Source organism: Cololabis saira, chromosome 18, assembly GCF_033807715.1.
Source record: "Cololabis saira isolate AMF1-May2022 chromosome 18, fColSai1.1, whole genome shotgun sequence".
NCBI classification, from domain to species: domain Eukaryota; kingdom Metazoa; phylum Chordata; class Actinopteri; order Beloniformes; family Belonidae; genus Cololabis; species Cololabis saira.
Genome location: NC_084604.1, coordinates 4329892 through 4357356, shown reverse-complemented (window position 1 = coordinate 4357356; position 27465 = coordinate 4329892). Strand labels below are relative to the sequence as shown.

Below are 27465 nucleotides of genomic sequence, written 5' to 3'. Positions count from 1 at the left end.
CCACATCAGCCCAGATGTAGAATATTGCTTCAGGTGAAGAATATGGTGTAAAAGTTAATTTATTTCAATAATTCAACTAGAATATGGTGTAAAAGTTAATTTATTTCAATAATTGAAACCAATATATTACCTAGTCTTATTACATGCAAAGCAAGATATGTTAAACCTTTATTTGTTATAATTTTGATGATGGAATTGTTTATTGATTTCATAAAATATTCTCTAATTTATTTTTTATTTGGGGTTTTCATGAACTGTGAGCCATAATCATCAAAAAGATAACAAATAAAGGCTTGAAATATTTCACTTTGAATGTAGTGGGAAATAATATATTTGTTTCACCTTTAGATAAATTTACTACAAATTACATTTTGCAATATATTCAATTTTTCCGACCTTCACCTGTATATTATGACATCAATAAATAAGAGCATAAAATATGTCTGTATTGGTTCAATACGGAACGCAACTTTTAATTCCCAATTCCCAACCCCGACCTGGAGGTGAAGCCCGAGTCCTCCCCGCTGTCTGGCACACACGTAGAAAGATCTGGGCACAGACGCAGCAGGTCCTGTTGTCCCGCCACAAAGATTTTGCTGAACTTAATGTTTCCTGTGTTTTATTTTGTTCATCATTGTTAAATTTAGTGTTGATGTGTGTGTGTGACAGACGTGTGTATGGGGGGTTAATGAAAATACGGGACAAATCGCGTCCCGTATTAGTTCAATACGGGACGCAACATTTTTTTTCTCAAATAAAGGACAATTCCGTATTTTACGGGACGGGTGGCAACCCTAAGTCCGACCTCAGATAAACTAGCGAAGGTGCTACTGAAGTCAAAGACTGAACAAGCCTCAACATCACCGTTAGAAAAGGAAAATCAGTCACATGCGAATGACCTTCAGCAGCTGAAAGAGCAGCTGACATCCTGAATCAATAAGACACAACAAGTTAGACATATTTTTTAATTTAATCAGGTCAGAGAGAAGACTAGTGTCTGGTGCACACGAGGCTTTCACGTTACAGATGAATGCAGTTAGAATGAAGTTCTTTAACAAACATTATTGCAGCAACAGGTCAAAGTCTTACGACAGTAACACGAAGGGTTTCCACTGGAGTCAGAGTCTGTGAAAACCTATAACTGACCAGTTCATCCTTCAGCGTTCAGGACAAAACCGACAAAAGCTCAGACAGAACGACGGACACGGACGAGAGCGGGTTAAAACGAGAACGTGATCCGGACAGACAGACGGATGTCACACACAACAACAACAGCTGTTTACATGTTACACAAAGGGACTGTTTCAGCTGTAGCTTCATCTCGACCGTTCATGCAGGCGACGACACATGAGGAAAACACTGACACTGGCAGAGCAGACGATCTTCACCGGAAGAAGACGGAAGATTCCATCCACGAGGGCGGGATTTCATCCTTTAACGGTCAGTCACGCGTTAGGAAGCGAGGGTTTAGTGGGAGTGGGGGAGCATGAGGGCCGTTGCTCCTAAGGATTTAGTAGGAGTGGGGGAGCGTGAGGGCTGCGCTCCTGAGGCCTTGCATCAGACGGAGGTCCTGGGCTCCCAAAGAGCTCCTCCTCGTCCTCCAGCAGACGCTACTTTGAATACTTCTGCATCAGCTATATGTTAAAGTGGAAAGAAAATACGAGAAATTCTTGTAGTTGGAATCACAAAAATGATGGCTTTATATCTGATAAACACAGAGCTGAATGATCTTTAAAACTCCTCAAACCATAATTCACCCATGAAAGAAAAAAGCTGAGGACATGTACGGTCCCAGACATGTTGGTTCAGGGACACGTCTGCTACTGCGTTTCACCTCCTCCAGACCTTCCCTGAACCAGACAACATCTGGATGGAGCAGATGAATAAGCCATTCTTTGTATTGGCGCTATTACCTACTCTGCCCGACTCGCCTCGCCTTGGTTTTGCGGTTTTTCACTAGGGGTCTAACGTGCCGAGTAGATACTTTTCTGTAACTACTTTGCCGAGGTTCTAAGCTGCTGAGTCGGCTGTATCTGACATCATCACACTACAGACCACCGATTGGTCGGGGGGTTGGAGTCAGACGTCTGAGTCAGGAGGAGGAAATCAGAGAAAGAGACTCTGACGGATTCTTGTTCATTTTATTCAACCAGCAATGGCAGCAAAAGTCTGTTTCATGATCCAACTCTGAGGTGCAGATGTTCATAAACCTGGTGCTGAGGAGAGAATTAAAAAGGGATCTAGACGGGAGATAAGGAACGACCAGATCTACCAGGAGCTCTGTCACTTCATAGCTGCTCACGGCTCCAGCTGACTTTTCAGCAGCGCAGAGACAAACTAACAAAAAAAAAGCATTGCCGCTTGAATAGGCCTGTGTTAAAAAGATCGATTCTCCGATTTTAAATCGATTCTCATATTAATTCCTAAAAATCGATTAATATGTCTAAAGATCGATTTAAAAAAAATAATAATATTTTTTTTTTTCATCATTACTTTACAACTTTTGATACTTTTTTGTTTATGCCCAAAAAAGGAATATTTTGTTGGACACGAGAATAACTGGTGCCATGTTTTTGCCTTTAAATATGTTTAAAGGTATGAAAACACTAAAGTTTTCAGTTATAATTGCATAAATTGTCTATATTTCTTTGCTTTATATACTGTCATGGGGTCAAATTTGCATAAATGTTAAAAACCAAATTATCATAAATGGGGAAAAAATAAAAGCGATTTCTTTCGTCCTGTGTTTCCTCCCTGGATACGTTTGATAATTCTGACCCACATGATGTTTCTGAAAGCAGTTCTCTCAGCATTCTGGGAGCTGATTGGTCCTTACAGCATCATTAGCTGCAATACTTGCTGTTGAATCTCAATATAATACTAGTATTAATATGTTGCATAACTACAGTCATATAATTCATGCATTGGCTGAAAAAACAGTTTTATTAACAGTAACCCAAATCAATATCGGATCGAATCGAATTGAATCGAATCAAATCTTGATAATCGATTCTGAATCTTAAGAATCGGAATCGAATCGATTCTTGATATTTGAAGCTTCTCTTACTCTAATTTTTTAACTTGATATCAAACACAAGTCACAGACCCAGCAGCAGATCTATCATCTCCTACAGGTTCTACATCTTTAGTGTTGTCTCCTTCGTTTAGATCACACAGACAAATACGTCACAGCAGCTTCTCTCCAACCTCCTACTTCTCATCTGGAGGTTGAAAAGAAACGAGGACAAGGCGAGTCTTGTCGGGCTGAGTAGGTACTAGTGTAAAAGCGCCATATGTGTGCGTGGTTGTTCAGCAGAGGGCGTGTCACCTTGTGAGCCGTGTCGGCGAACTGCTGGGCTTTGTGCATCAGCTTCACCGTGGAGTCCTCGGCTTGGGTCAGTCTGTGGCCACGTTCCCCCAGGGCCACGTTCATCCTGTGCACCACGTCGGCCATGGTTCTGTCTGTGGCCCGGTGCCCAGCTGGACCTTTTTCTTCCAACACAGAGATCATGGAAGCACAGGTTTACGCAAGGTACCGTTGACAGGTGGAAGAGGCGTAACTTATCAACCAGCAGTAGCATCACTGCCCTCATGTGTCGACGTTAATGCTCATTAGATTAAAAAGAGAAGAAGAATATCCCCGGGAGATGTTAATAATAATAATAATAATAATAATAATAATAATAATAATAATAATAATAATTAAAGCTGCAAGCAGCGATGAACGGGACCTTGCGTGTGCAATTTTCGCCAATTATGGTCAAGGACTCAAAACCAAGTCCGATGACACCATCCACGACTCTTTATGTCAAACCATTCAAAAGTTATTGCAGAAAATAGAAACAACCAATCAGAATAAGGGGCGGGGCTAATTTTCACCAATTATGTTCAAGGACTCAATACCGAGTCCGACACCAACCCACGACTCTCTATGTCAAACCATTCAAAAGTTATGGCAGAATCACATATCGGCCAATCAGCTACTAGTGTCACTTCCTGTTTAGCGTTGAAGTTTGACGCAGCGCCACGGTCACGCCATTTCACAAAAACTCACGATTTTGATAACTTTTCATCGTTAACGTCTTTTGTGTCTCCTGAGCGAGTTTTATGTCGAACGGATGATCCTGCTAGGAGGAGTTCGTTTAAGTACAACACGTGAAAATGGCATAAAATTGCGCCAAAATGACACGACTAATTCAAAATGGCCGACTTCCTGTTCGGTTTTGGCCATGGCGCCAAGAGACTTTTCTTTAAGTTGCGCCATGACACAGGTGTGTACCGATTTTCGTGCATTTGCGTCAAACCGTATTGTGGGGCTTGAGGCACGAAGTTTTCTAGGGGGCGCTGTTGAGCCATTAGGCCACGCCCCTTTTTGACACTATTAGAATACATAATTTTTCGCCACATGGGACGTGCGTGCCAAGTTTCACAACTTTTCGAGTAAGTTATGCGCCTCAAAAATGCAATTGTTTTCGGATAAAATAATAATAATCATTAAAATCGTACCGATTTCAATAGGGCTTCGCACAAGCCTTGCTGGTGCTCGGTCCCTAATAATAATAATAATAATAATACATTTTATTTATAGGTGCCTTTCAGGACACTCAAGGTCGCCGTACAAAAGGACAATAAAAACAAATAATAAAAACAATCAATCAATCAAAAACACAACAAAGTACAATAGCTAAAACAACAGTAAAATGCAATAGTGAGGTAATTCCAGTCCCAAGATTATTGTGAGTATGCATGTCTGAAGAGGTGAGTTTTAAGGCGGGATTTGAAGGTGACAGAGTCTGACAGTTGAATGTGGCAGTGAGTTCCAGAGGCGGGGGGGGGGGGGGGGGGGGGGGGGGCGAGCGGCTGAAGGGGCCGAGCGGCTGAAGGCCCTCCACCCCATGGTGGATAGGAGCAGATGGGAGGGTGAGGTGGATGGAAGAGGAGGACCTGAGAGAACGGGTGGGGATGTTAATATGAAGGAGCTCAGCAAGATACTGTGGGGCTGGTTGTTGATGGCCTTGAAGGTGAGAAAAAGTTGGCTTCCCCGGGAGCTCCATCTCAACGTGTCAGGGCCTCGCTGAGCATGGGAAACGTCAACGTTCAGAAAAACAGGCAACCTGAGAACTGCAAAATCTCCCGTGAGCGGAGGAAGTTGGATCTGAACGCATCCACGCAGCACCATCTTGGCAGGTGACTGTTTACAAACAGCCAAACACCAAATACACGAAGACACCAGGAATGTTGGCCTGCTCCTATTTTAGCATGAAGAGCTGCTAGTTATGGGCCGGCCTCCTCCATTATCGTGCCTGAAGAAGTGTCTGTTTGCCTTGAAATGACAACCACAGTCTGGAGCGCTGCAACGAGTGACCCGCAAACGATCTGAGCCCCAGATGAGCCGAACCAGGGACCCTTGCATGCCAATGTGAACGCCTTCAGACCGACCTGGAGCTGAAGGAGGCCCAGCTGCTGCGCACATGCTGCACCAGAGCAGGAGAGAGAGAGATGCTCTTTATCAGGATCATCTGCGGAGTGTAATCATCCAGCTGTTCACCATGGATCGCTGACCTGCCAGACCAAACCACCTTTTTCTTCAACTACAAAGACTATGTTTACATGCAGTCAAAATTCGGGTTATTGCTAATATTCCGGTTACTGAAACATTCGGAATATTCCGTTTACATTCGTGAGCAAACAGGGTTATCCCTGTATACATGGTAATTAATCATTCGGGATATCTGGATCAAACCAGCGACGCGCGGAGAACGTGATGAAGCAATTCCCGTCATTTCCACTTCTTCTTCCTGTATCCAAATTAAAAAAGTTAGAGGAAAATAACTCTGAGAATGAGTTCCTTATAAGCTGGAGGATGTTTTGGATCCTGTTGGAGACAAGTTCAAGTTCATCAGCAGCTCTGACTGCAGACTAGGGGTGTAACAATATATCGTGCCACGAAATTTCGCGATACAAAAACGTCACAATACATGTTGTGGAGGTGACAAACTGTATCGTGATATTGGGTTATTAATATTAATCATATTAATCTATTGTGTTGACTAGTAACACGCATCCGACCGCGCCTTGACCCGCGGACCAAAATCTTCCTCCGCTCAGAAGAAACTAGTACCGTTTTCCGGTCCCGTTTTGAGCTCTGAACTTTTACTGATGTAAGGCTGGTGTAGAGTTAAGCCTTACCTTATTAAATTAAACCTTTTTGGGGGGGATAGTAGGATAAACACGGGGACAACTTCTGCTGAGTTCCAGTGTACTTTAATGTCCCTCAACAGTGTAGGATTTTAGAACATCAACACAGCACCTAGTGCCGTACTGTGGCGTATCACTCCGCCCAATCTAAAACAGACTAATCACTACAGATAAACTGACTAGTGTCATTATAGTCCCTGATTTACATCAGAATATAAAGAATATATTTATAAAATAATCAACCCTGAATTACCAAAATAACCTTCTTAACTAAAATAAATCTCCTCTTACACTTATACGGTGAGCATGAATCAATCTGTTTATGATGTAAAATTGTATGTATTTATTTACTTTCATTTATGTATTTATTTAATTTAAGTTGTTAAATTTCTGGGAAGAAAAAAGTCAAATCATAAATGAGAGAAACTATTCAGTTTGTGGGTAAATATTTGTACTTGTAGGAAACTGAAGATCATAATGCAAACCTGACATTTACTTTTAGTTCAGTTTGTGGAAAATGGTTGGCCTGGCTTTCTCTTTAAAACTTAAACAGTTATAAAGTATTACAAACTGTAACAATAGGGCAAACGCACAGCATTGTTTTGTATTTTGTGTCTTTCAAATAAAAGACCATTTTTTCCAGTCATATGTTCCTCATTCAAGGTTGTAAAAAAAATACTGCTATAATATCGTATCGTTATCGTGACCTCAATATCGTGTATCGTACCGTATGGTGAGATTAGTGTATCGTTACACCCCTACTGCAGACTGAGGACAGAAGCTGGACCGGGACACGTCCCTCATCCATTTCCTATCATAGGCGGGCCAACTGGGGCGGCAGCAGCGTCAAGTGGAGTCCAGCTCGGTGTCTTGCTACAGCCTGGCATGCCTCCCATCCATTACACGGACCATGTCAGTAGGTTCAATAGCTCAGCAATCCCGGTCACTGTCGCAGCTCCGGGCCAACAAAAGACCGGCCATTGTACAAACCTCCCTGAAAGGAACAATGTGTCCTTTCAGCCGACGGCCACATCACAGAGAGAGCTTTCTGCTGCTGCAGCGAGGTGCAGCGAGGCCAGGACAATAGACAACGACGCAGAGACGACGGTGAGCCGGAACAATCCCCGTCCAAACCGTCCTCACAGCCTCAACAGGCCACACATGCACGGCTGCACACGCACGGACCTCGGCTGAAGGGGGTCCCTGTTTCCTGACGTGCTTACGAGTAGGCCTGTGTTGAAAAAATCGATTTTCCGATTCTAAATCGATTCTCATATTAATTCCTAAAAATCGGTTCTTATGTCTAAAGATAGATTTTTTTTTTTTTCATCATTTTCGCCAGGTGAACTCCCAGTAGTCATGACACTTCTGAAAAATGCCAGGTGCTTCATGGCAATATGTGTGCGTGGTGACAGAATAAATTAGATAAGCTAAAATGATTTGTTTACTGCATGAACTGTTGCAATTTCTTTCTTTTTTGCACTTTAAATGGATATTGAAAGGCCTGTTTGAGTTATTTATTTCTTAGTTATTTCACAATAATTATTGTGAAATTATTATTTCACTAGTTATTTTACAGTCATACAATTCAGGCAACAGCTCAAAAAACATTTTAAATAACACTAAGCCAAATCAATATCGTATCCGATTGAATCGAATCATGATAATCGATTCTGAATATTAAGAATCGGAATTGAATCGATTCTTGACATTTGAATCGATACCCAGCCATACTTACGAGGGTTCCAGCCTTCAGACATGGATGAACTGCATCTTTTTTTCAAAAGATAAAACGTTTGAAAAGCAAATCAAGTTATCCGAAATGCTACAAAAACTTGAATGTGAAGTGTTTAAACACGTCCAGAAGAGACTGACTCCAGTATCGCTCCTGAATGTCAAACTAACAACACCAAAGATGCAGCCGGGCCCCTGCTACTCTTCTGCACATGTTTTGGATTTGTCCTAAACTTTATTTATTTTGGCAAAACATCTTTGAGACTTTTTCCAAAATATGTGGGAAAACGGTGGAGCCGTCACCATATATTGCTCTGTTTGCCTCCTGTGGACTCTCCTCTACTTATGCAGCGGGAAACCAACATGACGGCCTTTTGTTCCCTCCTGGCTCGGAGACTGATTTAGTTTAAATGGAACAGAGGTGTCAAGTAACAAAGTACAAATACTTTGTTACCTTACTTAAGTAGAAATTTTGGTTATCTATACTTCACTGGAGTAATTCTTTTTCAGACGACTTTTTACTTTTACTCCTTACATTTTCACGCAATTATCTGTACTTTTTACTCCTTACATTTTAAAAACAGCCTCGTTACTCTATTTCATTTCGGCCTTTAATAAAAACTATCCAGTTAAATTGCTCCATCCGGATAGAGTGAATTTGGTTGTGGTTGTTTCAGATGTTCTTGTCCAGTTTTGTTCTTACATCCGTTCCCTCAGATTCCTGCAACTAAACTTGGATGTACATTCCAATAAAGGTTAGGATAAATGATAACATGCCTCTGAAGTTTGACTTTTTGCACCATTACAATACTTATAGGCAACTAGTCATCATATCTGCTGCTCTCTGAAACACATGTTAATACTCAATAGTACACATATATGGTTCTTTAATATATTTGAATTATACTAAGATGCATTCATTTTCAATGGCTTTTGTCCTTAATGGCTTTTTTCCCCCTTATATTACTTTTACTTTTATACTTTAAGTAGTTTTGAAACCAGTACTTTTTTATACTTTTACTTGAGTAAAAAACTTGAGTTGATACTTCAACTTCTACAGGAGTATTTTTAAACTCTAGTATCTATACTTTTACCTGAGTGAGTAATCAATGTGAATACTGAAGACACCTCTGTCCAACTCTGAGGTGCAGATGTTCATAAACCTGGTGCTGAGGAGAGAATTAAAAAGGGATCTAGACGGTGATAAGGAACGACCAGATCTACCAGGAGCTCTGTCTCTTCATAGCTGCTCACGGCTCCAGCTGACTTTTCAGCAGCACCGAGACGAACAAAGAAAAAAAAAATAAAGCATTTCCGCTTGAAGCTTCTCTCACTCTCATTTTTAACTTGATATCAAGCACAAGCCACAGACCCAGCAGCACATCTATCATCTCCTCCAGGTTCTACATCTTTACTGTTGTTGTCTTCTTCCTTTAGATACACAATCAAGTACGTCATAGCAGCTTCTCTCCAACCTCCTACTTCTGATCTGGTTATTGAAAACAAACGAGAGCAAAGCGAGTGGAGTCGGGCTGAGTAGGTTCTAGTGTAAAAGCGCCATAAGTGAAGAACGGGTGAAGTGCACGAGGCCCAGGCTCAGTGTGTGTTTGGCCTGTAAGTCAGCTATGAGAGATCAGAAGTCAGAGTTTCATCGGCGCTACAGAAGCTTGTGTTTCTGAGAGCTTACCTTGACGCGACGCGCGGCCCTGTCCTTTCACGACCATTTTCTTCACCCGGTTGAGGAAAGCTTTGCAGCGGTACACGACCAGATTCATGGAGGTGGCGCCTGCAGAGACGACACACACAACACCGGAACTCGCTCGTCTCAAAGTGAAGGTCACCAGAGCACGACTATGGGAGTTTTTACCTGCCATTGTTTATGTAATAATTGATGAGGGGTTTATGTTCATGTTCTGGGTCTCTAGAAAGCGTCTAGAGACAACTTTTGTTGTATTAGACGCTATACAAATAAGAAGAAGAAAAAAAAAAGACCTAGGACTGAAATCATATCTGTTGAGTTTAAAAAAAATACTGAAAGACAAAATAATTAAGGATTAGAATGCAAAATGATTTGAATATGCCGTATTTTCTGGACTATAAGCCGCACCTGCATATAAGCAGCATCCGCTCTATTTAAAAAAAAAAAAAGAAGATATTTAGCCGCAGATATTTATGTTGTTAGATTGGATAGTTACATGTACAGAAGGATTTTGAACTGTAAATGATGTACATGTTTGTTTCCATAAATACATCCTTTCCTAACAGTGGCTTTTAACACGGCAGCAACCATGCTGATTAAAACGGGACAGAACCAAGAGAAAATAACCGGTATTTATTTATTTGTTTGAAATCTGCTTCTACTTACTTCTATCTGCTAAAGAAGAAGTAGCGTATTCTTCTTTGCATTTATTTTGTCTTAGTTTTGATTCTAATTCCGGTTAGAGCGCCCCTGAACGGTGGAAGAAAAATCCACAGAATAGAACCTTTGCATAAGCTGCATGGTTGAAAACCTATGAAAAAAGTAGCGGCTTATAGTCCAGAAAATACAGTAGTTTAATTATGCAGAGCGATTGAGAATACATTTTCTACAGTTCTTTTGTATTACTGATAAACTGGGTTATCTTTTGGATGGTACAGGATCGGCCAAAATAAGCCTCGGTTTCAGCCTAAACTCCTTTTTCGGTCACACAGAGTTTGTGTGTTATTGTTTATCGTGTGAAACTGATTAGTGTAAATACGTATGATAACGTTTGGTCAGTTACATGCACACAAGTTAAGTTGCATATAATGTAATGTACCGTATTTTCCGCACTATAAGGCGCACCTAAAAGCCTTTAATTTTCTAAAAAAACGGCAGTGCGCCTTATAATGCAGTGCGTCTTATATATGATCATTACAGTAATTTCTGTTACTGTAGTCAGGGGGATTGTGGGTAATGTAGTTGGTGTCGCCGAAGTAATGGCGCTAAAAACGTCAGGAATCGTCACAGACGTTCAAGACAACAGCAGCGACGCTGACTCGCATAATGGAGACTTTGACGAGACGGAGCAAAGCTGGTTTTTATTTTGTTAATAAAGTTTGACATACGGTACTTTTCTTTTTTTTTTTTTGACATACGGTACTTTTCTTCTTTTTCTTGTTTTTTTTTTTTGCATTTGCATTTGCTGTAGGATTTTGTAGCATTTCCTGTAGCGCAGCTCCATCAGGTAGATGCTAACTCAACCCCAGCCACTATAGTATGGTATGTTACCTTATATTTAGTGCCCCTTATAATGTGGTGCACCTTATACATGGAAAAAAGTTTTAAAATACGTCATTCATTGAAGGTGCGCCTTATAGTGCGGAAAATACGGTAACCGAAATAAACCATTCATTCATTCATTCATTCATTCATTCATTCATTCATTCATTCATTCATTCATTCATTCATTCATTCATTCATTCAAGGACCCATCTCACCACACCTCCAGTGAGTTTGGACTGGCAGTTGATGAACTCGGTCTGTCTGGGAGGAGCGAGGCTCTTCCTCCGGGCCTGCAGGGTCCTGGATTTTGGAGACTCTCTAGAACCCCCCCCAGTCTCAGAGGGGGCAGGCTGGCTGGCTCTTCTCTGCAGGCTTGCTTTTCCCAGCTTCCCCAGGTGTGCTACGCTCTTGGGTATCCCGCCCCAGTGTGTCTGGCAGGCGTGGTACAGGATCTGGATGAAGATGCACTTCTCTGCAGAGGAGCCGGCCACCCACTGGTCCGCGGCGTTGTCGAACACCAGGTCGAACTCCGGGCTGTCCTGGGTGACATTTAAAATGCATGACGTGAAAGATCTGCATGTTCATTTGTCTGGTGCACCATAAGAAAACCAGGGAACAGAATCAAAGTTAATACAAGCTTTTATTATATCATGCACAATGTTTTCCAGCCGGAGGTTGCACTTTTCTCAAACCACATAGGTAGGAGAGAAATGCACACTGTGGTCATTGATCCAGTCCTATTTATACTGAAAAGGGAGGTGTTTTGTACGTTATAGGAGCCGATGTTGAACCTTATCTGTTGAACCTTATCTGGGAGATCAACTGCAGGGAAAGAAATTTAAACATGCCACACTTTCAGCCAAGCCAGCTGACAGTCCTGCCGGGGCCCCGGACAAAATAATCTAAGATGGGCCCCCCTGCGCCCGGATCTCTCCTTCTCCTCTTCCTCTCCTCTCCCTCTGCTCTTCAGGTTTTTATACAAGCTAATGGACGTTAACATTAGAGCTAGCCAGTTAGGTTAAGTTACAAGGTTGGTAAACGTTGTAACTGTTTCTTACCTTGCTCTACGCTGACTTTATTAATTCCAGCTTCACCGTCACCACCTTTTAAAAATATTTGTGTAGAGAATCTCTGAGGCCTCTATTTTCTTCTTCTCTTCTTCTCTTTTCTCTTCTTTTCTGAGCACCGGACTTGTGCTGACCGGACATTTTGACCATTCTAATGGTTGAATTAAATCAAATTTTGATCAGCGGCCAAACCATTTTAGTGGTTCAGTGGTTTAGTGGTTCAGTCTTGACCACAAGGAAAATTAGGAACAAAACAAACAACAAGCTTTTATGTAACTCAAATACTACTTATTTTTTCCACAAATGGGCATATTTTTAAACATTTTGAAAAATGATTCCATAATTTAATAAGAATAAAATAAAAATAAAAATTCAGTTCTGCCCCCCCCCCCCCCCCCCCCCCCCTACCCTGGACCCAGGACAACAGACCCGTTTGTCCCCCCCCATCGGCGGGCGTGCTTTCAGCCGTATATTTTCTGTTGTCTATCTGTAATCCGACATGCCAACCCAGCAAAGATGTACAACAACCAAAACCCAGAGAAAAGAAGAACTCAGCTAATCAGTCTGCTCATAAAACAGGAGGTGGTTCTGCGCTGAGAGCAACCACCAGAGTACAATCTTAGAGAAAAAACCCTTCATACTTTTAACAATTTCATAAAATGCTAACACTTGGGTTGGTGAAGCGTTCTGCTGATGACGAGAGAACGGACAGACGCCGCTAACCTTGTTGGGGTTGATGCCGTTGACCTTCCGGAGCTGCTCCACTGTCCACTGGGACCTTCTGGTGAAGGAGGGGGAGCCGACAAAGCGCTTCACCTTGGTGATGAAGAGCTGCTGCGGTCTGGTGTTGGACACTGGGGCAGAGAAGATCACAGTCACAATACAGTCACCTGATGAGGAGCCACCAGGCTGGGAATCCCTCTGCAGCCAACACGCTGGACATTCTGCCCTGACAAAGGCTTTTCATTTACTGAAATTATTTTATTTGCCACTCCCAAATCCTATCACACTACATCAAACCAACTGCTAGGAATTTGGGTGTTTTATTTGACTCATTAATCATTACATTACAACTTTTGGTATTTTTTTGGTTTATGCCCAAAAAAGGAATGTTTTGTTGGAGTTGGCATAACTAGTGCCATGTTTTTGCCTTTAAATATGTTTAAAAGTATGAAAACATTAAAGTTTTCAGTTATAATTGCATACATAATTGCATTGCTTTATATACTGTCTTGGGGTTACATTTGCCTAAAATGCTAAAAACCAAATTCTCAAAAATGGGAAAAAATAAAACCGATTTCATCCGTCTCTGTTTCCTCCCTGAATCTGTTTGATAATTCTGCCCCACACGATGTTTCCTAAAGCAGTTCTATCACCATTCTGGGAGCTGATTGGTCCTTACAGCATCATTAGCTGCAATACTTGCTGTTGAATATCAATATAATACTAGTATTCATATGTTGCAGAACTACATAGTCATATAATTCATGCAACAGCTGAAAAAGAAGTTTTAATAACACTAACCCAAATCAATATCGGAATGGAATCGAATACGATTGAACCAAATCTTGATAATCGATTCTGAATCTTAAGAATCGGAATCGAATCGATTCTTGACATTTGAATCGATCCCCAGCTTTACCTGAAACGCAGATGAATGTTGCATAATCTCCTTTGGATCCAGCAGGGAGGAAGGACATCCTCTTCTTGGTCCTCCTGCGAACCTCCACTGCAACCAGCATCCGCTCATCCCGAGGCACGAAGAGCTCTCTGTTGATGGCAGACTGAACGTTCATCGTAGTTGTGACACCTGCACAGGTGAGGGACGGACACGACTCCTCTTAGACCAGCAGATTGTTCAGTTGTTTATAGGTACACCGAAACCTTATTTGGAGGCATATAAACTCACGACCGCAAGCCAACTCATTCCACTTCAGAAGTAACTTTATTAATGTTCCACCACCGGAACACAGCCTCTATACCAGGGTTCCTACCTGGCATATTAGCCTATCACTACATCCCCCTTTCTGATTAAGGGACTTTACCTGGGAGATGCAAGAATGAACATATTGAGAACTGTTATGTAAAACTCTACTTTGTTCACAAACTGTAACTATTAGTACCTCAGGGATTCAAGTATTATCAGAACAATAATATCCTATCAATTAAGAACAGTTGTGACTTCTCACTTAGCTTATCACTTAGCTTATTCCTGAGACCACTGGTATGAACCTTTTCTCAGTGCTTCTCTAAACAAATTGTGAACATAAACATTTCTTTTGTAAACATCAACAAAAATATCAACACAAAATATCACACCACAGCAATCTCTCTCTGTTTTTTTTTTCTTTTTTTGTGTGTATTGTGCGTTTGACATGGTGTATATGTGTATGTTCAAGGGATGGGGTAGACTGCCCAATCCCTTCACTGGAGTGAGGGGATTATTCTGCCCCAAAGGTCACTCAGTGTATGTTTTCATCTCACATAGTGTTGTAAATGCACCGAAGTCTTCCTGACTCTGGCGGGATAACGTCTCTCACACCCTGGAGTCTGTTGACCAGAGTCCTGCGGGACCTCCGATGCGACAGGCATGCTCACTGCATCGGGAGCGGTGTTTTCCAGTGACGTGTCAGGTGCGTTGGTGAATTTCTCAGGTGCCACAGAGGTTGGCGAGAGGTGGAATCGGTTTCTGCACAGAATACCTCTGGGCGTCTTGATGATATAGGACCTCGGTGTCTCCGCCGGGGAAACCCCTGTGCCTCTCTGACGCATGTCTGTGACCCACACATGGTCACCGGGTTGCAGTTGCGGCATGTCATGTGCTCTGTGTCTTCGATTGTAGTTTTGCTGTTGTTTTTGTCTATAACGTTGTTCTGACCTTTTCAGATTCTAGATGTCTGCACAAGATGGTTTGAGCTGGGACGGAATGACAGGAACAGTCGTTCGGATTTTCCTACCCATGAGTAGCTCAGTGGGACAGTGTCCATTGGCTAGTGGAGCAGCACGGTAGGCCATGAGAGCGAGATAGGGATCGCTCGACTTCTTGAGGAGACTTTTGATCGTCCGTACGGCCCGCTCTGCTTCCCCGTTGCTCTGCGGAAAGCGTGGAATGGATGTCACTTGTCTGAAGTTCCAGTCAAGGGCAAACTTTCTGAAAGGCTCAGATTCAAACTGTGGTCCGTTATCTGAGCGCACCACTTCTGGAATCCCGTGGCGTGCAAAGATAGATTTGAAGTGCTCAATCACGCCTTCTGATGATGTGGACGTGAGCTTGGCTACTTCAAAGTATCTGGAGAAATAGTCCACAATGACTAAATAGTGTTTATTATCTATCTGAAACAGGTCTGCACCCACTGTCGACCATGGCCTCGATGGGAAGTCAGTGGGCAGCATTGTTTCTCTGAGATTCGTTCTCTCCCTGGTGCAGGTGTCACAGCTCTCTATCTAGTTCGTCAGCTCTCTGCTGAGGCCCGGCCACCACACTGTTTACTGTTTACCACTGTTTAGCTCTTGCTCTGCATTTAGTCACGCCGAGGTGACCCTCAGGCAACTTGGTCAGCATGTCTGCTCTGAGTGAAGCCGGAATGACGATTCTGCAGCCGTAGAGCAGCAGGCCGTTGTGAACTATGAGCTCACCTGAAAATGGCAGATAGGGTTGGAACGCTCTTCCGATTGAGAACTTGTCTGGCCAGCCATCTGCACAGTACAGCTTCAGCTGCCGTATTATGTCGTCATCGTCCTGATGTGTCTGAATTTCTCTGAGTTTTCTCTCAGTTGCTGGCAGGCCTGCCACGACAGAGTCGGCATACAGGTTGATTTCTTCCTCGTGTTGACCCTCAGATGTGCTGTTAACGGGTGCTCTGGACAGTACGTCTGCGGTCGTGATCTCTTTGCCGGCCACATGAGATATGCTGTAAGAAAATCTCATTAGGCGCATGCGAAGCCGTTGTATGCGTGGTGGGAGTTCATCTAGGTTCCTCGAACCTAGTAGCGGAACCAAAGGCTTGTGGTCCGTCTCGATGAAGAAACTTTTCCCAATGAGAAACTCAGAAAACCTCTCGCAGGCCCACGTGGAGGCCAGCGCCTCCTTTTCGATCTGGGCATATCGCTGTTCGGTGCTGCTGAGAGATCTTGAAGCATACGCAACTGGTTTCCACTCTGCCCCGTCTCGCCGCTGTAGGAGAACAGCGCCCATCCCATAAGATGACGAGTCTGCACACCAGTGTTTCAGCGTTAGGATCATACAGAGCAAGCCCGGGAGGAGAAGTCAGTTCTTGCTTTATGCTGTCGAAGGCTTGCTGCTGTTGTGACCCCCATGTCCACATATTTTTCTTTCTCAGCAGGTCTCTGAGTGGGCGGGTCTTCTCGGCTAAGTGGGGGAGAAATTTCCCCAGGTAATTTGTCATGCCAAGAAAGCGTCTCACCTCACTGATGTTACTGGGATGGTTACTCTGGCTGTGGCGAGCTGTCCTAGCGTGTTTTCCACAGAAGGAAGAGGGTGCCTCTCTCTCAACACTGATTTGTTCAGCTCAGTGAGGTCAGTGCATATCCTAACTCCTCTGCCTGAGCGCTTGGGTACCACCACCATAGGAGCACACCACTCGGTGGGCTCCTCCACCTTTGATATGACTCCTTGTTGTTCCATGCGGTGCAGCTCCTCTTTAATCTTTGGAAGGAAGGGAAGGGAGATGCGCCTGGGTGTTGAGACTGCGAATGGCTTTGCTCCGGGTCTGAGTATGATGTTGTACTCGCCCTCCATTTTGCCAAGACCGGAGAAGAGTTTTGGAAACTCCTGCTTTATAGTCTCTGTGCAGTCAAGGCTGATGTTGTCCAGCCTGACAACGAGCTGCAGTGCTGTGGCTGCCGGCCGGCTAAGCAGTGGTCAAGAAATGTCCTCTTTCACAGTTATTTTTCTTTTAGTGAGAGAGGCTGTGAACTTGCCTCTGACGTTGAGGGTCGTTCTCCCTGGCCCCTTTAGGATCTTTTCCGCCCTCTCAAGTCTGGCGAACTGGCCCTGAGCGTACAGTGTTTCTGGAACTGTTGACACATCAGCACCGGTGTCAATCTAGAACACTGTTTCTTGATTGTCCATTTTTATCGCTGTCATCCAGGGGCTACTACATGAATCCGCTGCCACTGAACCCAGGAAAGCGATCCCATTGTCATCTACAGCCTCTGTTGCTGCAACATCCACTTCATGAAGGTTTTTTGTTCGACAAACTCTTGCATAATGTCCTTTTTTTCCTGCAATGGTTGCATGTTGCTTCTCTTGCTTGACATTGTTGCAGATTATGTCCTCTTATGTCCCCACATCTCTTGCACTGTCGGTCCTGTGCTTTTTTAAATGTCTGTCTGGGCTGAATTTTGGCTTGCTTTGATCTTGCCCCGCTGCTTTGCTGCGCGTGCACATTATCCAGCTGTGTGTTTGTAAAGTCAGCTTTAAAGTTGGTCTTCAACATTTCTTGCTGCTTTTTCAACTGTTTGCTTTGTTTAACTCTGATAACTGCTTTCTCTAAAGTCAGTTCAGGATCCATTTGTAACTGTTCGGACAAGCGTTTGTCTTTTAGACCCACCACTAGTCTGTCTCTCACCATCTGGTCGTGCAGAGCCCCGTATCCGCAGTGCTCCGCGAGACAATGCAGCGCAGTGATGAAGCAGTCAGCCGGCTCGCCCGTCTCTTGCTGCCGCTGGTTAAACTTTGCTCTTTCAAAGATCACGTTCCGGCGAGTTATGAAGTGTGCATCTAATCTCTCTTTGACAGTCACATACTCATTCGCCTGTTCAGGGCTGAGATGCAGGGAAACTAATATGTCCTCCGCTTCCTCGCCCATCGTGTAGAATAGCGCAGTGACTTCATTTTCATCTGCTTGTGTTTCCATCCCAGACGCAATACGAAAGCTATCAAAGCGTTTGATCCACTTCGGCCAATCTTCGGCTTTGAACGTGAATTTCTCTGGTGGGGAGACTTGAAACTGTGCCATGTTGCAGCGTCGTCTTGTTAGCCTCTGCTAACTCTGCGAGCTGTTTCAGACGGCTTAAACCTTGTTCAGTTGTTTATAGGTACACCAAACCTTATATGGAGGAATATAAACTCACGACCGCAAGCCAACTCATTCCACTTCAGAAGTAACTTTATTAATGTCCCCCCCCCCCCGCAACACAGCCTCTATACCAGGGTTCCTACCTGGCATATTAGCCTATCACTACACAGATGTTCTCACAGAGCTGAAACAGCTGTTCACTGTTACTAACACAAAAGCACGGCCTCAACCACAGAACAGCAGCCCAAGAGATGCCTTTGAGAATCTGGCTCCATGAATAAGAAGGGACACAAATGCATAAGATCTAGCACCGACGCGGTTTCCCCAGCAGCGATGAGAGGAGTTCTACGCTACCTAATGATACCACCAGTATCACTCTAATCCAGGCCAGGCTCCTCGCAGGCTAGAACCCAGGCAGCTGGGCTTCTTCTCTTCTTTTTTTTTTTGCAACTTTTTTTTTATTGGTGATTTCAAGTTTTTTCCAACAATAAATGAAGTTAAAAAAAAAAAAATAAATAAATAAATAAATAAATAAATAAATAAATAAATAAAAAATAAAAATAAAATGAGAGAATAAACAGGTTAATAAAAATAAAGTAAACCCCCCAAAAAACAGGATTTTACATTCACACAGTCAATGAGTTACATTCCACACAATATAAAGTCCACCTTTCCCAGTATTTTATATGCTGCTCAGCCTGTAATCTTAAGGAGAAGGTCAGTTTTTCCATGCAACGTATATCCTCAACTATTGTGGTCCAGTCGTCCTTTGATGGCAGGTAGGAATGGGTGATATTTTACCGTTCACGATAAACCGTCAAAACAATCCCCCGCGGTAAGAATTTGTCATCTCGCGGTAAAAAGGATAAATTCCCGTTGATGAGGTTTTTGTGTAACAAACATGGTGGAAGGTGGATCTGAGAGTGAGGAGCTCGTTGTTAAACGAGGCTCCAGCTCCGTTATCTGGAACTGGTTTGGATTTAAAAAGAGTGACGAGGAGCAAACATCACGTCTGCAAAAACAGAAGGAAATGGTTGTTACATTTTGATAAAACTTTTGACTATTACGAAAAAAAATTTCAATAGTATCTAATTTGTGGCATGTTCCAACCACAGGTTAATTTGCACATTTTATTTATATTAGAAGAGGTCATCACTGATTGGATTTTATTTTCAGTGAACTTTTATTTATTTGTCCTGTTTCTTTATTTATCAGGTTGTATTCTTTTCTACTTTGAGATTTTACAAGCTAAGAAAACTTGAAGGACAATGGTACTTTTTGGAAATTTCCCCTCTGTGGGACTATTAAAGGATTTCTTATCTTACTTTTGCTGTTTGCACTGTTATCCCACTGTTTAAGCCATACAGTTTGAATAAATGTTGAATCTGTTCTTACATTTCAAACTTGTTTCATTTGAGTCATTACAGTTTTGCAGTACAGGTGTAACTAATTTAATTGGTTTTTATTAATTTAATTGGTGTAGTTTAGTAGCATTCAGTATTCTTTTAGAGCAGTGATTTGGGGGCTCCAAAGACTGAATGTGGTGATAGATTTATAGTTACAAAGGTGGAGTTAAATTGGTATTTTTTTATCATCATTTTTATCGTTATCGGGATAAATGCCAGAAATTATCGTGATACATTTTTTAGTCCATACCGCCCATCCCTAATGGCAGGTTTGTCTGCAGCCGTTTCCGTTTAACGGCCTTCTTGCTCGCAGCCAAGAGCACTTTATAGAGGTAGTTGTCCTGGGCCATAAGTCCAACCAGGATTTTACCCAGATACAATGCAATAAAGGAAATCTCAAGTTTTAGTCTCTGTAATTCTTCAGTTAATTCTTCCCAATATGGTTGAATAAGGGGTCAGGCCCAGAATACATGGAAGTGGTCTGCCACTGCCTTTCCATACTGCCTCCAGCATATATCCTGACCCTGGAAACCCTGCCGTTTAAATTTCAGTTTTGGAGCGATAAAGACGCAGCTGGGCTTCTTGAACACATTTCACCTTCTCTCTGTCAACTGAAACTTGCTGACGGGGCGTTTTGAGCTCATCAGCTGAAGACGTGTGCAATTCTCTGATATGCCCTTTCTGTCCAGTCTTGGGTCTCCTGGTCAGGCGCTTTCACAGACGTTCACGCTCGGGGTCACATGACCAAAACCAATAAGCACAAAGGACTCTAAGGGCCAATCCCAATACACCCCCTACTTTCTACCACTAGCCCTCCCTCACTATCACTACCCCTAAAAAAGAACCCACAGATTTTAGGGCACTTGAAATCTTCCCAGGGCCCTGTCCCAATACTCCCACTACCCCTACTTTTCAGCACCACCCCTAAATTTTGCCTGCTACGTCACTGCGTGGTTTACGTTCGGGTACGTAAGCAACTGCATAGTTACGTTTGCACATACGTCACACCATATCCGGAAGCCGAGAGCCAAAAGCTGTTTTAATTTCAGCTGTAGCGCTGTTAATATGCCACTTTATTAAGTTTTAATATTTTTTCAGGCGTAAAAGTAACCGTTAAGATTCCCAACCTGGGCTCAGTTTATCCAAATAACGCCTGTTAACAAATTTGATCCGATGTTTTCGGAGAAGAGCCGCCGGTCCGGGGCGCAGCAGCAGCAGTTCACGTACAGACGTGATCGCCAGGTCAACCTGCGCCGTCGTCCCGGGGAGAAACCTGCAGCTCTGTGGAGAATTACCGCTGGCTGAAAGTCATTTAGGAAGATAAATGTTGGTTTCGGGATCAAAACTGCCTGCCGGCTCCGGAGCTGATTTATGGTTCTGCGTTAAATCGACGCAGAGCCTACGGCGTAGGCTACGGCGTAGGGTACGGCGTAGGGTACGGCGTAGGGTACGGCGTAGGGTACGGCGTAGGGTACGGCGTAGGGTACGGCGTAGGGTACGGCGTACGGCGCGCGTCGCCGCGTAACCTACGCCGTAGGCTCTGCGATGGTGTAACACGGAACCATAAATCAGCCTTTATTCTGGCGAGATTGCAACAACGGGCAAGCGAGTGATTATATACATTCACTGAGTGAATATTATGAAAGTAAAATATATATTTCTCGCTAGAAATGTAATCAAAACGCATTTTTATGCAGAAACTAACTCAAAATATTGATTTTATTCACTAAAAAATAAGAAATGTCCGCCATGTTTTTTTTTTTTTGATTCAGTCCGCAAATGACGACGAAAAGCATTCTGGGAAATTTTTCTGTCCCTAGATCAGCTAGTGAGGATCGGAAATCCCTACATCCGTAGGGACAGATTCAGACTACCCCTAGGTGAAAAGAGGAATTGGGACACCACTACCCTCACGGGAACGCGCAAAATTTAGGGGTAGGGCTGAAAAGTAGGGGTAGGGGGAGTATTGGGAAGGGGCCTAAAACCCCCACAGGAATGACAGGAGGCCAGGCCTCCTGGATGGAGGAAAAACACCTTCAAGAACCAAGAACAGGAAGTCCAGCTGACCCGAGTCCAACCTTTGAGGAGGAACTCTGTTAAAAACTAATGAAGAACAGAATTACATTCGGTGCGTCCGAAATGCCATACTAAACAGTATATACTCAAAAAGTATACTTAAGTCCGGCACACTTTTGAGTAAATATCAGTAGTATGGATTAATTGGGACTGTGGCAGGGTGGAGAGGTTGATGGGACACACGCACCTGTGTCCCATCCGTCTGAGTGGCTGCCGCTCTCCACCCTGCCTGCCTTATTAGGCAGAGCTGGACAGCAGCAAGGGGAATGATGAAGCTGAAGCGGTGTGAAGGTGCTTGGGCACGTGTGAGGGTTTCTGGTGTTCTGAATAAAGGGATTCTGCACTAACTCCGTGTCCTCTCCATCCTGTCGGTCGGGCCCCGTGGCACTCGCCGTGCTACAGGGACGTACTACTCAGAGACACACGGCACTTCCTGCCGTTGGGAGGGGGAGTTGTTACCATGGTACAAGATCACATTTCTCCTTTCTCTCATTCGTAAACATTGCAAATACATCTACCTACACAATAATGTGATAAATGATGAACTCATCTGGTTAATATCTTATGGAGGTGGTGGTGGTGCTGCTGCAGCTTTGCTTGGTACCAGTAATCAGTACTCGAGTTGTAGAAAAAAAAATCAGGGGGGATGGTGGATTTTATCATATGGGGACAGATCATTTGTGCTGATTACAAATAATATAATATATTACAAATAATAGCAGTGACCAAAACACCTGCAGAAATACTGCAGGAATGACATAGCAGCAGTTAAATGCAGCCTTCTGTAAGCTTTAAATATCCACTGGGCTTACATCAAATACATCAAAACACAACAATAAAAAACACTTTTCTGAACTTATCAATATGACTCTGTCCTTCACAGGATAAGTAAAATGGATCACTGCAAAAACTCAAAATCTTAACAAGAATATTTGTCTTATTTCTAGTTAAAATGTCTCATTTTTGTAAAAAAAAATCTCATAAAACAAGACTCAATACTGGAAAAAAAACTAAAATTTTCACCTGTTTCAAGTAGATTTTCACTTAAAATAAGTAGAAAAATCGGTCAGTGGAACAAGATTTTTTTGCTTGTAATGAGAAGATAAATCTTGTCCCACTGGCAGATTTTCCTACTTATTTCAAGTGAAAATTGACTTGAAACAGGTGAAAATTGTCAACCAAGTTATTTTTCTGGTGTTATTTTTCTGGTGATGACTCTAAATGTTGAAATAGCAGTAAAACCACATTCATTGATGAAATGACATAAGGGATGGAAAGGGGGGATGGAAGTTTTACAGGGGGGATGATTTGGACCCTTTTTATTTCAGGGGGGGGGGTGCCATCCCCCCTCATCCCCCCTCAACTCTAGTACTGCCAGTAATGTTATCCTCCATTTTTGTTGGTTGCTAAGTATCTGCGCAGCACTTAGCAACCAAACACCACTGCATTGCATTGTGGGAAGTTTCTGCTTAGCTAGTGTCCATCAATCATGGATCTATTATCAATCCCTACATCCATGATCAATCCATACTAATACATTTCTCCAGAATGAGTATGGATAGTACATACTACTGTGTACGTACTAATGTTTCGACGCACTAAAAAATCTCACATACTGTTTTTGCTACTCATTAGAGTGGAAGGATGGAATTTCGGACGCAGCCAATATTTTATTCACAGTAAAACAGAAGACCTTTAAAATGATGACCGCAATGCCCCCTGGAGGGCTGAGTAGGTTGAGTGGGCGTCGTTTACAGAGACATCGTGCTCTTCCAGGCACCGCAGGGTGGAGACCCGGCCTGTAGCCTGACCCATTTCCTGTCCAACTACTAGTGCCACAAAATCTAAAAAAAGTTACATTTTAATATTTTGTGGAAAATATGAGCTGATTTTGACTTTTGATGACACCAACAAGTCTTAAAAAGTTGAAACACGGACAACAAAAGTGGTGACAAGAAGAGCCCTGAGGGATCACACTCAGTCCAAGATGAGGGATTAAGTCAGTTATTCTGGCTCAACTGTTCAGTCGGATGTTCCCCTGATCAGAAATGAACGTAATTAACGGTTATTGAAGAACTTCTGTGCATGTGTTACCTCTTTTTTATTAAGTCTGCATCACATTTTAAAAACAGCTTTTAATCCAGTATTATGGAAATCATCAAAGGGAGTCAATTTAGATAGAAAAAAATAATCCTGGCGTGCCTCAGAATAAACCAGGTTTAGGAAGACAGATCCTGGATCTGTGAAGTCTCCTCTTGTGCCACACGCCACGTGAGAACATCTACAGGTACAGGTGACACGACTGGGGATAAAATGAGTGTCATAGAGAGGAAGACAGGAGTGGAGGACAGGACGTCTCCGGTGGGAAAACATCGTCTGCACATTGCAAGACTGTGCTAACCCCCATACTGCACCTGAACTGGTCTGTCTGCAGCAGGCGCCAGGGGCGTCAGTTGGGTATGGCAAGGTATGGCAGCTGTCACACCTCGGCTTCAGGGGAAAATGTAAATGTTTGTTTTTTAAATACATTTATGGAATGACTCTGTGTCTATTTGTATTGATTATTCTATTATTTAATATCTATAAAATAACTACAAATGCAAGTCAGAACAACATGATGGATTTCACTAGGTATTATCTTTCCCAACACTTGTACCCCCTCATATCTTGAAATGGGATGTCCCAGCGTCCCTGACGACAGTGGTTGCTATAAATCTCGTTTTTAGCGCACTCTGCAGTGTTACTAACTTACAAACTTACAAAAATGAAAAGAAAGCAGGCAACCCCGCAATTGTTTTTCAAAGAAAGAAGGCAAGTGATGGGTCCAATGTTGCCCCAGTCAGGCTATTAACGAGGCCGTTAGCCACTGATGGATTAATTATGCAAGTTCATCTTAAGGTGAGATATCAAATCACCCTACCCTCTTATAAATCTGTTTAAGGGAAATATTTGACTTTTTTTACTCTCTTTCTCTCTTCTGCTCCTCCCTCTCCTTTTTGCATTTGGACTTTAACTGTTTGAAGTTAAACTGGGATGTCCACGTGATATTCTTGCACTGACATAGTGGATGAAGTGAACAGAATGAGTTAAATGGCGTTTGTCAGATACGCTGCTCTCTAACTCTGCCACTTGCCGAAACGGATGTATTGCGTAATCAGCACATAAAGCCTGAATTATGGTTCTGCGTTAAATCGACGGCGTAGCCTACGCCGTAGGCTCTTCGTTGGTGTAACGCGGAACCATAAATCAGCCTTAAGTGAGTGTAGTGTTCATAGTTAGCAGGATGTGAGTGAGGCTGTATTTGAAAAAGTTCAAATTTTCTTGACCACACAGATAAGCTACATAGTGGACTTCTGTGATGAGTATACTGGGCATGTTGGTTGATACTGTAGTTAAGTTCTAAGACTCGTAACCTTGCCATACCTTAGCTTTGACTGAATTGACGCCACTGGCAGGCGCGTAGCCAGTAATGCGCCTGGGCGCCACTGGTCCACCCACATTACTCACTGGCCCTCCCAGCCAACTTTGATCAAAATACATGTTTCACATAAACATATTCTAAAAAATGATATGAGAAAAGGTATAAATTAGGGCTGTCAGTTTAGCGCAACAGAACCAGTCTCTTGACTCCACACGACAGACGTGGCCAGCAGGGCCGTCACTGAGCTCCTCCACCTCCATCAGTGACGCCTTTGTTTCAGATGAGACAACCAAAAACATGCGAGCCCTTCTGTCACTCAGGAACCTGGATCGCTTCTCTGTCTCCGTTTTAGCTGAAATATGTTTCTAGAAACAAATCCTCTTGTTAAACTGAAAGTACCAAACAATAATTCATACAATTAATAATGTTGGGCATGCGCTCAGGACTGCGTCTGACGGACTGGATGAACATTTGTTCATTGTCACACCGTGGTGAGTTTGTCCTGGGTTTGTTTTGTCCTGTCATTTCCTGTTTTACTTTGGAAAGTAATTCTCCTCTGGTTTCAGGTCACTAGCTCTTCCTCATGTGTCTCAGTCTGATTGTCCTAAGTGTTTCCACCTGTCCCCTATTTCCCTCCTTGTGTTTTAAACTTTAAATAGTTTGTGTTCCCCTTGTCTTGTGCCAGGACTCCCTGTCCTGCATGTTTTACATGTTTCCTTGCATCACCACACCTGATTCTAATTAATGGTCGTCATCAGGTTGTCATGCAGGTCTGCACAAGTCTGTTAATGACACAGTTTACAGGGACATAACACTACCAACTTTTCAGGAGGCTCAAATTGTCCCCACCAAATTTTAAGCAACCTTACTTGCATTATATAATGAGTTCAGATATAAAGGTAATTTAGATTGTCTTCCCAAATGTTGTAAGGATAGAATTGACCCTACCATTATTATGTGAATTATTTTCATTATGTTCAGACTTATATTTACCCATTTTCACTTGCTGAATTTCCCGGTCCATTTTTTTCCTCAAACGCACGTTTGATTGGCTGATGACTTGAATCCAACTGTGTATCAGGTGAACCAATACACATGAAAGTTAGTATAAGTCAATACAGATTTATTTTGCATTGATCATTTAGCCTATCAATTAATTAGGTTCATATTGGTGACAAATGTAGCCCTGACCCCCGTACACCCATCTGTTTGGTGTTATTAATGTCCCGTCCCCAGCAAAAAGTACATGCAGGTTATGCTGTTATATCGTCCCTACCAATGTTGAGACCAAACCTACGCCCTTGGATGCACGCACCTGAGACACGACACTCCAAGGACTTTCACCTTTCCTTTAAGCCGGACTTCCCACAATCAACGCACTTTAAAATACAGAGGACCATCCCTATGGAACAATATCTTCACTGGCTTTGTTCAAAAAGCACTTGAAAAAAATTATTCTTTAGTTAAGATCAGAAACACTTCTGGAGTTGTTAAATTGTACTTCTTTTCATGCAATTATCCTACATCTTAATTTTTCCTATTTTTCAATAATTCAGTATTTTTCTTTTTCATGCTAAATTGTCTTCTGTTTTATATTATGCATTTCTATATTGTGTTCTTGCTTTGAAGTCAGCTGCTACTACTGCTGCAACTGGTTCGAACCCTAGTTCCTCCTGTGTCTACCAAAGTGTCCTTGGGCAAGACACTGAATCCCCTGGTTGCTCCCGGTTGTCAGGCCAGCGCCGTTGTATGGCAGCTTTGCAGACAACCGGTGTGTGAATGTGTGCGTGTGTGGGTGAACGTCTACAGTGTAAAGCGCTTTGGGGCTGTAGGAGTACAGCTGGAAAGCGCTATATAAGTGTAAACCATTTACCATTTACCATTTAACTATGTTTGTTTTATAAAGGGGAGGCATTTTCATAAGCCTTTTTGGCTTCCACCTCTCCTGCACAATGCTTAATGTTATGTTATGAATCTTTATTTCGGCTTGTACACACTTTTTTGCAGAACAAGATGAAAAGGAAAAAAAACTTTTCTTTTGCCGAAAAGGTGTAGCTGAAGCCGTAGCTTATAGTGCCGACCCTTTTTTCTTATGATCAGCATAAATATGAGACATTAACTTTACTCCGTAGAAACAAACAATACATAAAGAAGACAAAAATAAGTAAGACAAAATATAAAATTGACGTTTCACATTTTAGAATATTTTTGATAGTATACTTTATAATTATAGTGCTTTATATTTATTTACAGTATTATCTTTAAACATTTCCTTAAA

The 27465-nt window shown here is 42.6% G+C and overlaps 1 protein-coding gene across 2 annotated transcripts in view; it reads right to left on the bottom strand.

Moving 5' to 3' along the window:
- Positions 1-976: 976 nt before the first annotated feature.
- stxbp6l (syntaxin binding protein 6 (amisyn), like) overlaps positions 977-27465 on the bottom strand; it is a 27052-nt gene continuing 563 nt past the window's right edge. The window contains exons 2-7 of one of the 2 annotated variants that reach the window (XM_061746686.1): positions 13886-14053; positions 12967-13097; positions 11397-11715; positions 9620-9718; positions 3329-3486; positions 977-1634 (exon numbers count right to left, since the gene is read on the bottom strand). In XM_061746686.1, the coding sequence (XP_061602670.1) occupies positions 1611-1634; positions 3329-3486; positions 9620-9718; positions 11397-11715; positions 12967-13097; positions 13886-14039 (885 nt within the window). In that variant the 5' untranslated portion in view covers positions 14040-14053 and the 3' untranslated portion in view covers positions 977-1610. Of the gene's footprint in view, positions 1635-3328; positions 3493-9619; positions 9719-11396; positions 11716-12966; positions 13098-13885; positions 14054-27465 lie in introns of both variants that reach the window. The other variant, XM_061746684.1, reaches the window with a different exon arrangement.